Source organism: Megalops cyprinoides, chromosome 3 (genome assembly GCF_013368585.1).
Source record: "Megalops cyprinoides isolate fMegCyp1 chromosome 3, fMegCyp1.pri, whole genome shotgun sequence".
Lineage (NCBI taxonomy): Eukaryota > Metazoa > Chordata > Actinopteri > Elopiformes > Megalopidae > Megalops > Megalops cyprinoides.
The window spans coordinates 8185045-8198852 of record NC_050585.1 but is presented as its reverse complement, the minus strand read 5'-3'; the positions used below and the strand labels follow the sequence as shown (position 1 = coordinate 8198852).

Genomic DNA, 13808 nt, shown 5'->3' with positions numbered 1-13808 from the left:
CTAATGAACGAATTAATTGATTAGTTAATTAATTTAATTAACTCAGCTCGAATTTCAGGCTAAATAAAAAGGAAGAGTTGGTAACTCTAAAATGCTTCAATTTACCACCCGTGTCCGAAATGAACATTAGGGCATTTTGAAACCAAGGATATTCAGGAATAAAAAATATATTAATAATTCGCAAAATAAAAATGTTTCACAAGCACAACCGTTGTTTTCCCAAAATAATGGTTTTGACAGCCCATGGGTATTTGTTGAACATCTAAAGAATACTTGGTCTCTTTCGCTGGTCAGTATTGGAATGCATATCCCAAAATGATTGTCCTGTGCACTACATCATTTCAAGATAGGTTTCAGTCAACGTATTCCGTTGAAATCAAAACATGCACCAGTCTATTTGAGCATGGGAAATTTTTATTGTGTCAAATGTCTTTGTCTAAGCGTGAGCCTTTCCGATTCATTGCGTTATTTTTCGGAGTATTTAATCAAGTGGGTTGCTGATCGCTTGCCCTACTTGTTACGCGTGGATTTTGTGTAAATATCATCCTAAATGCTGCATCAATAGGTCTTGTCATTAGCCTAAATGAGTGAAGGAATAATCGAAAATATTAATATCAGTGCGATTTTAGTATGTAAATAAGGTTCAAAAATTGATCAAGACTTCATGTGCATAAACAAGCCTCCGTCTGCTTGTTTATGCACATGAAGTCTTGACGTGAAAACACGACTCCAAAAGTCAGAGCTCCTGGCGGTCCCGGCGCGCGCAGCTGATCAAAGCTCCAGTCGAGGGTAATTGTTCTCTATTTATGGCATGAGTCACTGCGCCTGCAAAGCCTCCAATCACAAACTGCGCTGCATCGTCATAACCGGTGAGGTTAAGGTCACTCACAATGAAAGAAGTTAGATATATACCGAATGTAAGAAAAACATATAATTTGAAAAGCTACACTTAAAAAATAGTCAGCATGGTAGGATTATGAATATGTTTGTTTTGCTGTTTTTTCAAGCTGAAATGGATGGTTAATTTCTCCCTTTCCCCCTCTTTCTAAAAAATAAAACTTAATAATGAATTATTGATAGGCTATTAGTGACGTTTGTGAATTAAAAAAAAGCTGTAGATACACCAGAAATGACAATAAAAAGCAAGTGTTAGAACACCTTTCGTTCATGTTGTAATACGCTTTACTTGATTTTGAATAAATAGGCTATAATTACCATGGCGTATTTGTTTGCGTCCTTTTTGTTTACACGTAGTGCAGAGAGTAAATATTATCTCTCATATTATGCCGAACACAATGCAATATATACCAAAAGAGTAGGCCTATGTCACACCAGATCAAATTCTATTCATATATATCTTCAAACTGAAAACATATTAACTAGAAAAATGTCATCAGCTCTGGGTTTTCTATGTCTTTGTATTTAAAGGAAACATTTGAGCAAGTTGTAGACCGGACAGGTTTAGGTCAGATTGGTGTATAGATTGTTAAATGTCACCCAGAAGCAAACCCGCGTGCTCGTCGGCAGGCCGGGGAGTTGCTCGGCTGAACTTAAACTCCTGATGACTGGACCGCGAGCATTTTCCCCTTGAGAAATAACCCTGTGTCCTGGACCGATGCTGTCTAGCGCCTCCCACCTTAAGGGCAATAAAGATATGTGCAATGTAGCCAGATATGGCAACGGAAGCAGAATCACCTGAATACGACCAGAGGAAAACATTTTACAGAGCCCGGTTTATGAAAAAGCTGTGGTCTGGCAAGGGGAATAGGTAGAGCGGTCTGGATCAAGGCTTATTATTCAAATGTCACAGAGGGGCAGCAAGAGAATTCAGGTGTGTTTCAGGAGTTGGCCAGTATAGTAATTCAATATAATAATCTTTTCTGTTAAAATGACTTATATGCCTTTAAGCAACTAGGGAAACAATTGCATGCCACTTTAATTCCATATTTAAGAGAGGAAGCTTGATTGTAGATGCGCATTCAGTTGACGCGAAATGTCGCTTTGTTTCTTGGGGTTGTACATTAAAAAAAAAACAGAACAGAATATGTTTCGTGTACTACCAAAAACACTCTTTAATGAAATACCACAGGAACGGATACATTTCAGCTTTTATTAACCCAATCTTTTTCGTCAGTCATTTAAATTCCGGCACTAGGCCTGACCTACATAGCCATCTGCCTGAAGTTGAATTTATTTTTATGTCATATCGCCTATAGTGGTTTCATCGCTTTAAATGTTATTCAGAATACACCCAAGAAAATTCCTCGCGTTTTAGAATTGTATAACTAATAACATGATGTGTTTTGTACCGTATTTAACCGCTGGCATTGAGTCCGTAAACACAGTCTATTCCGTAACCAATGTTCAGCTTCGGTTCTGCAAACGGGATTGTTAATACTGTCCTCCGTCTAACCTATTCAGGTTAACGCTGTTCTGTATATCTCTGCCCCATAGTTATCCTAGTCGGCATAAATTTATAATGATATTCTGCGCACAGCAGCAGTTCGACTCCCGAAGACCTCTACATGTATACCCCTCTTTAAAGAGAAGGACGTTAAAGGCAAGTTCATACTAAAGGTTGTAAATGTTGGACTTCTGATGATGATGATCGTGGTGTTGGCGAAGATGGTGGTGATGAAGAAGAAGACGATGATGATAATGATGATGATTACTACTACTATTATTATTATTATTATTATTATTATTATTATTGTTAGTAGTAGTAGAAGCAGTAGTAGTATTGTTGGTGTTGTTGCTGTTATTCTCTTATTACATTATTTTTTTATGTATTTATTTTACTGTTGTTGTTATTGAAAGATTTGCAGCGATCGAGGATATTTATGGTGAGACGCGCACAGGCCTACATGACTATAAACTTAAGAATCTACGAAAAAAAAACTCGCTGGAGTCCGGCGCTCCCATGCATGTACAAGAATCTATATATAATTTCTGTGTGATTGATTCCTCTTGAAAATACACCATGGTGTCCGGTGAAGCTGAGTTCTCTTGCCAAAGTTGCCTAACCCTCTGTTCACTCTCTGCCTCTTTCTCAGTCTTGTTCCTTGTTTGGCTTTGCGACGTTGGTGGAAATATAAACAGATGCTTAGCAAATTAATTAAAAGGCACTCGCACGCACACTCTACAAACAGATACATAAGAGCCTGTGTGCTCATCTCTTATCTGTTGTTCTTCCCAGAACAACACATGTCATCCCAGGTCTTGCAGTCAAAGGAAGCGCTCCCCAGACACTCCTAGGCAGCTGTCGCTGTGCTTTGCGTGGTCTTGTAGGCCGGCTCCTTTACTTTGCATGAGAAGTGACCCATATGCACAAGGAAACGTGATATTGATTCCAAATATCTGCAGGGACGTCTGCAAAGTACACGCATGTAGAATGTAAATAACTGAGGGCAGTGATATTCTTTCTGTGTAACGGCAGAGGGTAATATGATTAAATGTAGCAAAGAAACGTGGCCCTGATTAGCCACGAGCTGCAGGTGAATGTGACGAGGTTCTCCCGTCACTCCGATGTGCGTGCTAACTTTTGGTTGCAGCTCTAGATCTGGGGTCCGTCTGTGTGAGCGTATTTGTTGACTGTGGAATTCTCTCCACGCCCACATCTCCTACGCGAACCCTGCTTTTTTGGTCACCGGTGCCTACTGTTTAAATAACAGTGCACAAGATGTTCATTTTGTATATTTATTACTATTCACCCAGCCAAATCATATTGCTGTTTCCACGGTACCGGAGGAGTTTTCAAATAATTAGAACACAGTGCAGTTCTGACGTTTTGTGCTGTACTTTGAAAATCTCAGGGCCGTAAGAGCATATTGTAAACATATTATTATTATTATTATTATTATTATTATTATTGTTGTTGTTGTTGTTGTTGTCATAAGGCTATAATAGTGTATCTGCAAAAAAGTTTAGGGGTATTAGGGAAAGAAGTTAAAAACGACTATAGATACTTTCCTCAATTACAAATCTTTCACAGAAACAGAATCCGTTGGATTGTTCTCTATATGGCTGTCATTATTAAAACATATAATCGCGTGTCTTTTCGGTCTGGATGCCTTTCAAAATTCTCATTTCGAGTAGAAATGGCATCATTTCAGGACTTCTTTTGTGAGTATACGACGGCAATACAAGTTAAATATAGCAAGGCACTACCCTCCATCTCTTGTGATAGTAAGTAGGTTATTTCAAACCAAACATCGTCTTCAACTTTTTCAAGTTAACTAATGCAAAAAACATGGAATAATTCTAAATTATAATACAGGCCTAATGCCTGTTTCAAGTCATTTAAAGGCCGAGTTTGGTATTGTTTGTTGAGTAAATCGTCATCTGTAGCCTGCAGGGTTAATCCTAAATGAGAATCCCCGGTCTTGTGAGATGTTTATTGGTGAGTTTAAGATGAATGGATTGGAAGGTGATCTAACGACCCGCGAACTTTAGAGCCTGGTCGTCTTTCACGTTCTCCCTTCAATAAAAATGACTAAGCAAGACTACAACTTCACAAACAGCCTGCATTAATTTGAGTGATGAAATTATGATACGTACATTTCATTTTACTTCAAGTATCACTGTCAGATTGTCACTAATTTTTAAAAATTCCAGATATCTATATTTCATACGCTTAATTCAGTTTATCGTGGTCATATTTATTAAAATAACAGTGAAACGACGAAAAGAAATGCTGGCAGAACAAAGTTTATATGGAAATCAAACGAAAGTTTGTCGAGATAAGTAGGCCCACTTACCTCTAAATATGATCTCCTGAGAAAAACAATTAAGATCTCGAACTGCATCAATAATTCCCAAGATTTTCACACACTCGATCATATTGAAAAACAAAACCAATTTTCCTTAAAATCACGTTTGCTACACAATAAGCAATAAAGCGTATTGTCACATTACAGTATTAATCACAAGACAAGCACGCCTGCTGACGAAGTCATTTTAAAAGCGCATCACCCTTTTCACTCTATCAAAAAAGATTGCATAAATAATCTACCTGGCCAATTAGTCTTGATTCGCCTACAGTAAGACGTTCGCACAATCTACGTTGTCATGAAGACGCTCGTGCACCTAAACCACATCCTTTAAAATGACAGTTCTTGAGTATTTATTATTATGTGAATTATTATTAATACTACTTAGACAATTGGTTTGTCCTGTTCCCTATGCATAGTACAGAGTGGGTCAGGTAGAGCTTGGAGGGGATAGTAATGGTTACTTGGATGACAAAATGCTGATTGGTCCTCGTTCCCGCTGACGTCAGGAAGCTGTGAATAAGGCTGGCTCGTGAGCTTTCAGGAACATGCAGAATAGTGTAAGCTGGTCGAAGAGCATCAGTCCTGCAAAAACATGACATACGCACTATCTCCACACTAGCACCGCACGCCACGCTGAGGAAAACCCGCAGAACCGGAGGGGAAAGCACATGTTTCTTCGTGAAATAGTTGGGCTTATTCCTTTTTTTGTGAACGTCAATTTACCCGAGGAGGAACGGTCATGAAGAAGTGCATTACAGTGCTTGCAGGCACGCTTGTCTTGCTGTGTACCACTGTTGTCCCTGAACGATTTTATTAGAGGACTCATCGGTATCTGGTCAATACTCTACATTGGTGACCAAAGAGAAATGCTAAAAGAATATGGGGCTTTCTTATTTGCTAAGGCTTTGGTGGTGATAAGACTCGTCTCCGTTAATTTTATTTATTGAATTATTTATTTGCTGGTTTACTTGTTAAATAATTCATTCATTCAGTCATTCATTTTTTCCATCAGCGAGGAAACAGAACCGGAAGATTACTCTTGTGACTTTGAGATCTGTGCTGCTGCTACCTCATAGCTGAAAGAATTCGTTTTATGCCCTGGATTTTTGACGCTACACGGATCTGTTTGCCGATCTCCTCCAGAGAGGGAGAGGGAGAGGGGGAGAGAGAGAACGCGCACGAAAAAGAGAAAGACAGGTGAAGCGCTGTTGATTTAAATTTCGTTTTCAACAAAACCGACACGAGGATCTGACAAAGGAGAATGAACCAGCAGCTCTCCTCGTAAACACAGACACTTTTTCACTGGGGAAAAGATAAAGAGGATTCAAACGAAAAAAAAAAAAAACAAAACTCAGGCGCAAGAACACAGCGTTAGAATCGTGGGGGCTAATCCAAAGACGATGGTTCACTGTGCGGGGTGCGAGAGGCCTATATTGGACAGGTTTCTACTGAACGTTTTGGACAGAGCTTGGCACGTTAAGTGTGTACAGTGCTGTGACTGTAAATGCAATTTAACAGAGAAGTGTTTCTCTCGGGAAGGGAAACTGTACTGCAAAAATGACTTCTTCAGGTAAGCCACACGACAGAAACTTATTTTTTTTCTCCCTTCGGAAAGGGGGTTTTGTTTGGCTTTGTGGGTATATTTTCGTAATGTGTAGCAAGTGTATCGGTCTGACACATACAAATACAAACACATACGACACGTCGTCTGCGTTTCACACATATGAGTAAGGAAATACGTTACGGTGAAAGCAACGAATTAGAAGCCGTTCTAAGGTTATACTTTTCTAAATGAAACTACATACAAGGTTTTCAGACGTTATACCAGGTTAGTCTATGGTATACCCAGAACCTTTGTCCAGTGCAGTCTTGAAAATCTAAAAGAATAATCTGACTGAGAAATGTCTAATATTTAAGCAGTATTCCAGTTGTGTTTCAGTGAAAGTGTGTTAGTTGTTTCGTTTTTTTAAGTTATTTTATGGGGGGGGGAAATCGTTAAAAGAGTTACTATATAGCCCGTTTTAATCACAGTATACGTACATTTTCGACTACATTTTACAATGTAAACAATATTCAGTTCTTATGTATTATTCATCATAAGTGTAGATTTATTTATATTAATATATAGGCTTCACATAGGGTAATATTTCATTTCTAACTAAGACACAGTAATCAAACTTTTTCCATCTCAGTTTTCCCTCTCTTTTCATAAATCAGCACGCTACAATGTTCACAGATTAATTTGGTGTAACAAGCACAGACTGCTATAACTTGTTTCCACGACACAGTCTTGTATACTGGAAGTCTTCAGTCCTGTTTGACGTGGAAGGATGTATTTCTTGGCGTGACAGAGGCCTGGTAGCAATTAAGTTAATTTAAAGTGCATTTACTGCTTGTTCATTATATTATTGTGACGAGAGAAAAGCGTACATTGAAAGGTCTGTGTCCCTTTCCTCTGTGAAAGCTGTAAGGAAATCGCCCTTTGTTTACAAGGAATGGCAGCCAAGGATGCCACGGGGATCAGAACACTGCCAGGGTTCCAGAAGGAAGTGTTACCCGCCCCAGGGGCGCGCAGACCCGCGCATTTGCCGCGGCTCGAGCAAAGATGCGATAAATGGATTTGAATTATAAACTATCTTAAAGAGGAAACCCACAGACAAGGCAATCACAGACCCGCAGTCAACACACAATTGTAAACATTTTGAATACATACAATTTGCATGAGCCCACCGTTATAATGAAGTTTATTGTTGCAATTGCTGTCATTGTCACCGTTGATCTTAATGAGAATAAATTACGAACATTACTTCAATAACTGAAAAACGGTTGTATACATTTAATTACTTTACATGTATTACAGCCAACACTGTAAAGCAAGAACTACATTTTGATGTGATAATCTTTAATTCGGAATTATTTTTGAAAAGGAGGGCATGTGAAGTACACCCGATTTCAAGTCATTGTGCTTAACTAGGCCTATTTATGTGACCCATTTACTTTTAAAATACGGCTTCAAAACCCTCTTGGATACTGACACAACTTTATTATTGAAACGTTAAAATATTACTATAAGCAATATCTCAGATGTGGACCTAAAGTATATTATTATTATTATTATTATTATTATTATTATTATTATTATTATTATTAGTGTTATTATTAGTGTTGTTGTAGTTGATGCCAGCATAATAATAATAATAATAATAATAATAATAATAATAATAATAATAATAATAATAACAATAATAATAATACCGTACTGTTGGGTATATGGTTTGTTTTAAAAATTAGACAATAAACCTGGTATACAATGTCGTCATATGAAACAGCAAACCGTTTGATACAGCATAGTTTACTAAAATAGAAATATCAATAGTTACCAATTTACGGGAAATAAAAACGATTGAATTGCATTCTTTAAAAACAGCTCATTTGTTGTCGCAATAATTTGTCCTCTAATTGTCTTAATTTTCGTTTTAAAATGTTTCCCATAGTATCTCTTATTTTATGGCTTGTCATATACTCTTGCCAGAGTACACAAGTCCGTTGCTTGCTTTGTTCTGATGGTGGATTTCCCTTTTTCTTCGTAGGCGATTTGGTACGAAGTGCGCGGGCTGTGCTCAGGGGATCTCGCCGAATGACCTGGTTCGAAGGGCGAGGAGCAAAGTGTTTCATTTGAACTGTTTCACGTGTATGATGTGTAACAAACAGCTTTCCACCGGGGAGGAACTGTACATCATAGACGAAAATAAATTTGTTTGTAAAGAAGATTACCTGAGCAGCACCACCAGGGGGGACACCAACCTTCTTTCAGGTGCGACGGGAGCTTGCGATATGCAGTTCACAAATCCTCCATTTCTTCTACCAATTCATTTGTCTCATTAATTAATATATTTTAAAACATATGCATGAATTTAACGGATTTATGTCCAGCGATGGTGGACATCATTCAATGCAACATTAACAAATAAAATTGTCGTGGAGCATTACATAAAATATTTTGGGGAGAAAATATTGAGACAAATATTTAAAATATGGTATCGATGCTTTTGTGATGTCATTTTTTCTTAATAAATGTCATCAATTAAAAGTAGGCCTATTTCATTATCCCATGAGTTGTATTTGATGAACACGCTTGCAACTGTTGGTTGTGGAAACACTACGACTACTAATGATAATAATACAAATAACAATAACAAAAAATCTGTAGGCCTATTGCTTTTTACCTTTTTGAAAGAATTTTTTACTTGGGGGCTGAAAATGTTGGGGGAACCATTAGTGTTAAATTATTGAATTGGGGTTCAACGAAACAATGCAGTCACTTTCAATTTGCTTGAAAAACAAATTTGCTTTGCTTGGTAAACATTAACATTAGGCTATTGTTAGCCTAATGTTAATGTTTACCATTTTAACTTATTAAATCAAGGGCTTATGCACACTTTGCTTTAAAGCGTTTTATGTAGCTCAACGCTAAGTTTCAATTTTATGAATCTGCTTTTACAGTTACAGCATGCAGTGACCCTAGTCTGTCTCCAGACTCCCAAGACCCGCAGGACGACTGTAAAGACTCGGAAACCGGACATCTTTCGGATAAAGAAACGACCAATAACGAAAACGATGACCAGAACTTGGGCGGCAAACGACGTGGACCACGGACGACTATCAAAGCCAAGCAACTTGAGACCCTTAAAGCCGCTTTCGCAGCAACCCCGAAACCCACGAGACACATTAGGGAGCAACTCGCGCAAGAGACTGGGCTCAACATGCGAGTAATTCAGGTAAGGCTGTTTCCCATTTCTTCGTCAGGGCTATCGATGTGACAGACAGGCAGGATTTTATTTTGTTTTGTGAAAATAACGGCGTAGCCCTACAACATTCATAAAAGAGGCAGCGACGATTATCAATAAGTCAAGTTGTTCTCACGAACTGACTTTTTAGTTGAACCACGAATTTAGTATCTTATTTAACTCCATCGGCAATGTCAAATAATGTCACTTATTTCTTTATTTATGCTACCCTTGAGTGAAAAAGCTATAATCTCACTTTGCGTGAAAGCGAATGATGAGCGCACCCTTTCGGATCTTTTTTTTTTTTTTCAATTAAAACACACTGACAGAGGGCGACGGGGACGTAAGGGGAGTCCTTTGGCGCAGACTCCCGCAGGGCGCACTGTCGCGAGTCGGCAAACACTGACAAAACAGACAGGTTAGGCTATTCCCTTTAAAGACCCGTGCTAAATTATGAGCATGAATAAGAAACTGGGAACTTGCGTATTGATTTCGGAGATGATATTGCAAGAGGCGCTGCGTTATTTTCGAACGGTACTCTTCACAGACCACAGACCTATAGACTAACAAACCAGCTGGCGGGAGACACTGCTAAGACTACCAAACGCGGTAGTCTTTGCAATGCATGGGACATCACGTTTTGAGACCACACTTCATCATTGTCCCGTGAAGTCGAAACGGATAAATCCGTGCGTTGAATTTTCAGGGTTGTGTCAACCCCTTTATCAAGGATAAATAGGATAGAATTAACATTTAAAATTATTATTATTACTATTATGTCAGATTTAAACAAAGACCATCGTCAACAAAATGCGATTCTATTTTCAGACTTTGCAGAATTGCGCGACAGTATTGATACACATTGAAAAAGACCGCAGCTTCCTGCGAGACAAAGAAAACATGTCATAGCTGCACAGACTACTTAAGTCTGGCCTAGTGTTTTACCCACATCCTGATGTAACTATATGTACAAACAAAACACGTCACACAGCTGTAAGGAGAGAACGGTGCAGTGGGGATGGAGTTATAATGTCCTTCGTTGTATATGAAATGGAACGGACACTGAAGTGAAAAATTGGTCGCGAGATTAATAGAATTCCGGGGTTAGATATTTAAAGGAGGAAGGGTCCAACATAATTAGGACAGGGAATTAAAGGGCGAATATATAGATTATGAAATGATAACATTACACAGCCGGTTAATATGTGGGTTACAACCCTCCTATTAAGTATTAATTTGAGATATTAAGTCTTTGCTGCAGCCACCACAGCGCACGTAAATGGAGGGTTAAAATATCATTAAAGTGAAGCTGAATCTGAGAGCCTCTTCGTGTTTTGTTGTCTGTATTGAAAGGACATTCTCTGGCCTATTAAGAGCATAATTTACGCAGGACGGTGTCACTTCCAGTTTGACGCAGTCCATTTGGCCGCAATTTTTATTGTACGAGATTCTCTTATTCTTCTCCTAATTCTTTCTTTTTTTTGTTTGCTTAACTACCTTAACACTATATTCAATACCCTGTCTAATTCAAATGTTTGAAACTATGCTTTACAGGTGTGGTTCCAGAACCGGCGGTCCAAAGAACGACGTATGAAACAGTTGAGTGCTCTTGGTGCAAGGAGGCACGCTTTTTTCCGCAGTCCGAGGAGAATGAGAACGCTAGTGGATCGACTCGAACCAGGGGAGCTTCTCCCGAACGGCCATTTCTCATACTATGGGGGTAAGTTTCCGTGTGTTTACTCGAGCTTATTTTTTTCTTCACACATTTAAATGAAACGCAGAATAATCTTACGCGTGTTTGCCAAACGCTCGGAACATATGCCGCGTTGCCCCGGGGCGCCTTTGAAAACCGACGCGAAGGTTCCATCAAAGTCCGAAGGGGTTCGTCCTTAGCTTTACAAGAAGCGAATTTGACTGTTACCCCTTTCAATGCAAATAGCCTAAACCATTTTTGTTCATTTCAATTCCACATAAAAGAAAATACTTTTAGTCGATACCGAAAACCGTTTTGTTTCGATTAAATATCCCAGTGAAGTATATATAGCGACTTCTATTATCAAAACCAGATATACAAGGATCACACATTACTTTCTAATACATAGTTCGACATTTTATTTGAACAAGATAATTGAGATAGGCGAATAAATTTGTACTGCGAATCCGATTGAATACGAAATATATTTTAATCACTTAACATGAATGGCTGGGAAATATGTTGATTCGTTTGTGCTATTCTGGAGTGTTAAACGTATAGCTGGATAAGGGATCGTATTAAAGGCATTTCATGAGGGGTTGTTATGTTGTAGCATTTCACCAATGGGTGTAAAATTGAACGTCAACACGGAGGTAATTTTTTCTTTGTATTTCAAACTGTGCAAATGTCTTGAAGCAACTATTTTATGTAGTGATTATTTTTTTAGAATTTATTTTAACAGAAATCAAATATGACACATCTCGGGGGATTCAATACGGGAGAAACACAATGCAGCAATTTCAACTTAGTCATTTTTAATACGTCATTGAGAAATATTTTGTATGTTTTGCTGTTGTGATTGCTGATGTGTATTCCAGAAATAGGGATGAATGTTTAAGTTCCTGAGGTTTCTTCCACTCTTGGCCACAATGGTTCCATTAATATGTAACTAGGGTTTCATTCAAGCTGTTAGAGGGGTTTTCCGGAAACAGATTGACAACAGCTATTGTTAGAAAACTTGGACAAATTATAGGCATAGATTATGAAGAATGCCTACATTTATCTTCTTTTTTAAATTTTGTTAGCTGATTGTGTGAAAGTATTGTCATCAGGAGACAATAGAGATTACACTTGCATTGAAAGTATTAAAAATACAATATTATTTTTTTATCCAGTTTGTCTGTGGAACACCTAATGTATTTTTTTGGTTACTGTCAAGGTGTAAAATTGTACAGATCACTGACAAACATTTATAGTTGTTTTTATTACATGTATATCAATACACACATACACACACGTAATCACATATATATGTGTAATTTCAGTTTTCTATTTCTATTTTTGTTATACATCTCATACTGTCTTTCAGTTTTATGTGATGATTTTTAGAAACTCCAGTATTAATCTTAGAGGTTTTTAAAAAGAGACGCTATTGAAATAAGCTACTATGTGGACACTGGTGGAGGACAGTCATAATATATGTAATAAATCTCTTCATTTTTTCCCGAAAGAAAAGTATTCCACTGAAATTCAAAATGATTTATTTACACCTTTGCTCCATTTTACTGTGAAATGTTATGACATGTCTTAGCTTTTTAAATAATTATCTTACAATGATTCAACCGGAAAAGTAAATGACATATTGAGGGTAAAGCAAAAGGATACTTATCTCATCAATTGTCTTACAAATTCTTGTGTCCTGTGTGGTGAAAATTGAACGGAATTTCTTCTCTTCTGTGGTTGATCACCAGGGCATAAAATAGATAAATATGTATTTCAACCCATTTTAGCACAGTTAGCATATTTAACCGTGTGCTAATTTACCTGCAGATTATCAAAGTGAATACTTCGGCCCCGGAGGCAACTACGACTACTTCCCCCAAGGTCCCCCGTCCTCGCAGGCCCAGACCCCCGTGGACCTGGCCTTCGTGCCCTCCTCCGGGCCCGCTGGCACCCCCCTGGGGGGCATGGAGCACCCCCTCCCGGGGCACCACCCGTCGAGCGAGGTGCAGCGCTTCTCCGACATCCTGTCCCACCACCCCGGGGACTCGCCCAGCCCCGAGCCCGGCGTGCCGGGGCCCCTGCACAGCATGTCCTCGGAGGTGTTCGGCCCCAGCCCGCCTTTTACCTCGCTCTCCCTCAACGGCAACGGATACAACAACCACCTGTCACACCCCCCCTCCGAACTGAACGAGGGCACGGTGTGGTAGCCGGAGTGGAAGGACAGACATGCGGCAGCAGGGAGAGAAATCGGGACAGGAGGACAAGGGGAAGTTGGGGGGCGGGGGGGCCCAGACGCTAATCCATTTTTTGTTATCTCTATTTATTTAATTATTTATTTATTTATTCATTTATCTCTCCCCGGTATGATTTTGTCGTGGGGGAGGGAACATATCTATATATAAATATATCTGAAACCGCAGCGACAATGGACGTGTCGTTGTAAACATTTACCTTGATATTGTGTTGACGTTCAATGATTTCTTTTTTTCCAAACTAAAAATAATAATCCCAACGAGAAGAGGAAACATACAAGAAACTGAGCGTGACTGCCGA

General features: G+C 38.8%; 1 protein-coding gene across 1 annotated transcript; it reads left to right on the top strand.

Annotated features, from left to right (window-relative positions):
• The first annotated feature begins 5335 nt into the window (after positions 1-5335).
• On the top strand, positions 5336-13524 carry LOC118775218 (LIM/homeobox protein Lhx1-like). Its single transcript, XM_036525012.1, has 5 exons — positions 5336-6342; positions 8363-8586; positions 9276-9550; positions 11114-11279; positions 13083-13524. The coding sequence occupies exons 1-5, from the start codon at positions 6173-6175 to the stop codon at positions 13460-13462; spliced, it is 1215 nt and encodes a 404-aa protein (XP_036380905.1). The 5' UTR covers positions 5336-6172; the 3' UTR covers positions 13463-13524.
• Positions 13525-13808: the final 284 nt, after the last annotated feature.

What these genes read in the sequence shown, in the direction of transcription:
- LOC118775218 (XM_036525012.1), top strand. Translation starts at nt 6,173, where the DNA reads ATGGTTCACTGTGCGGGGTGCGAGAGGCCTATATTGGACAGGTTTCTA. An exon ending in GGACACCAACCTTCTTTCAG is followed by an intron (nt 8,587 to 9,275) that starts GTGCGACGGGAG and finishes CTGCTTTTACAG; the next exon opens with TTACAGCATGCAGTGACCCT. An exon ending in TCAACATGCGAGTAATTCAG is followed by an intron (nt 9,551 to 11,113) that starts GTAAGGCTGTTT and finishes TATGCTTTACAG; the next exon opens with GTGTGGTTCCAGAACCGGCG.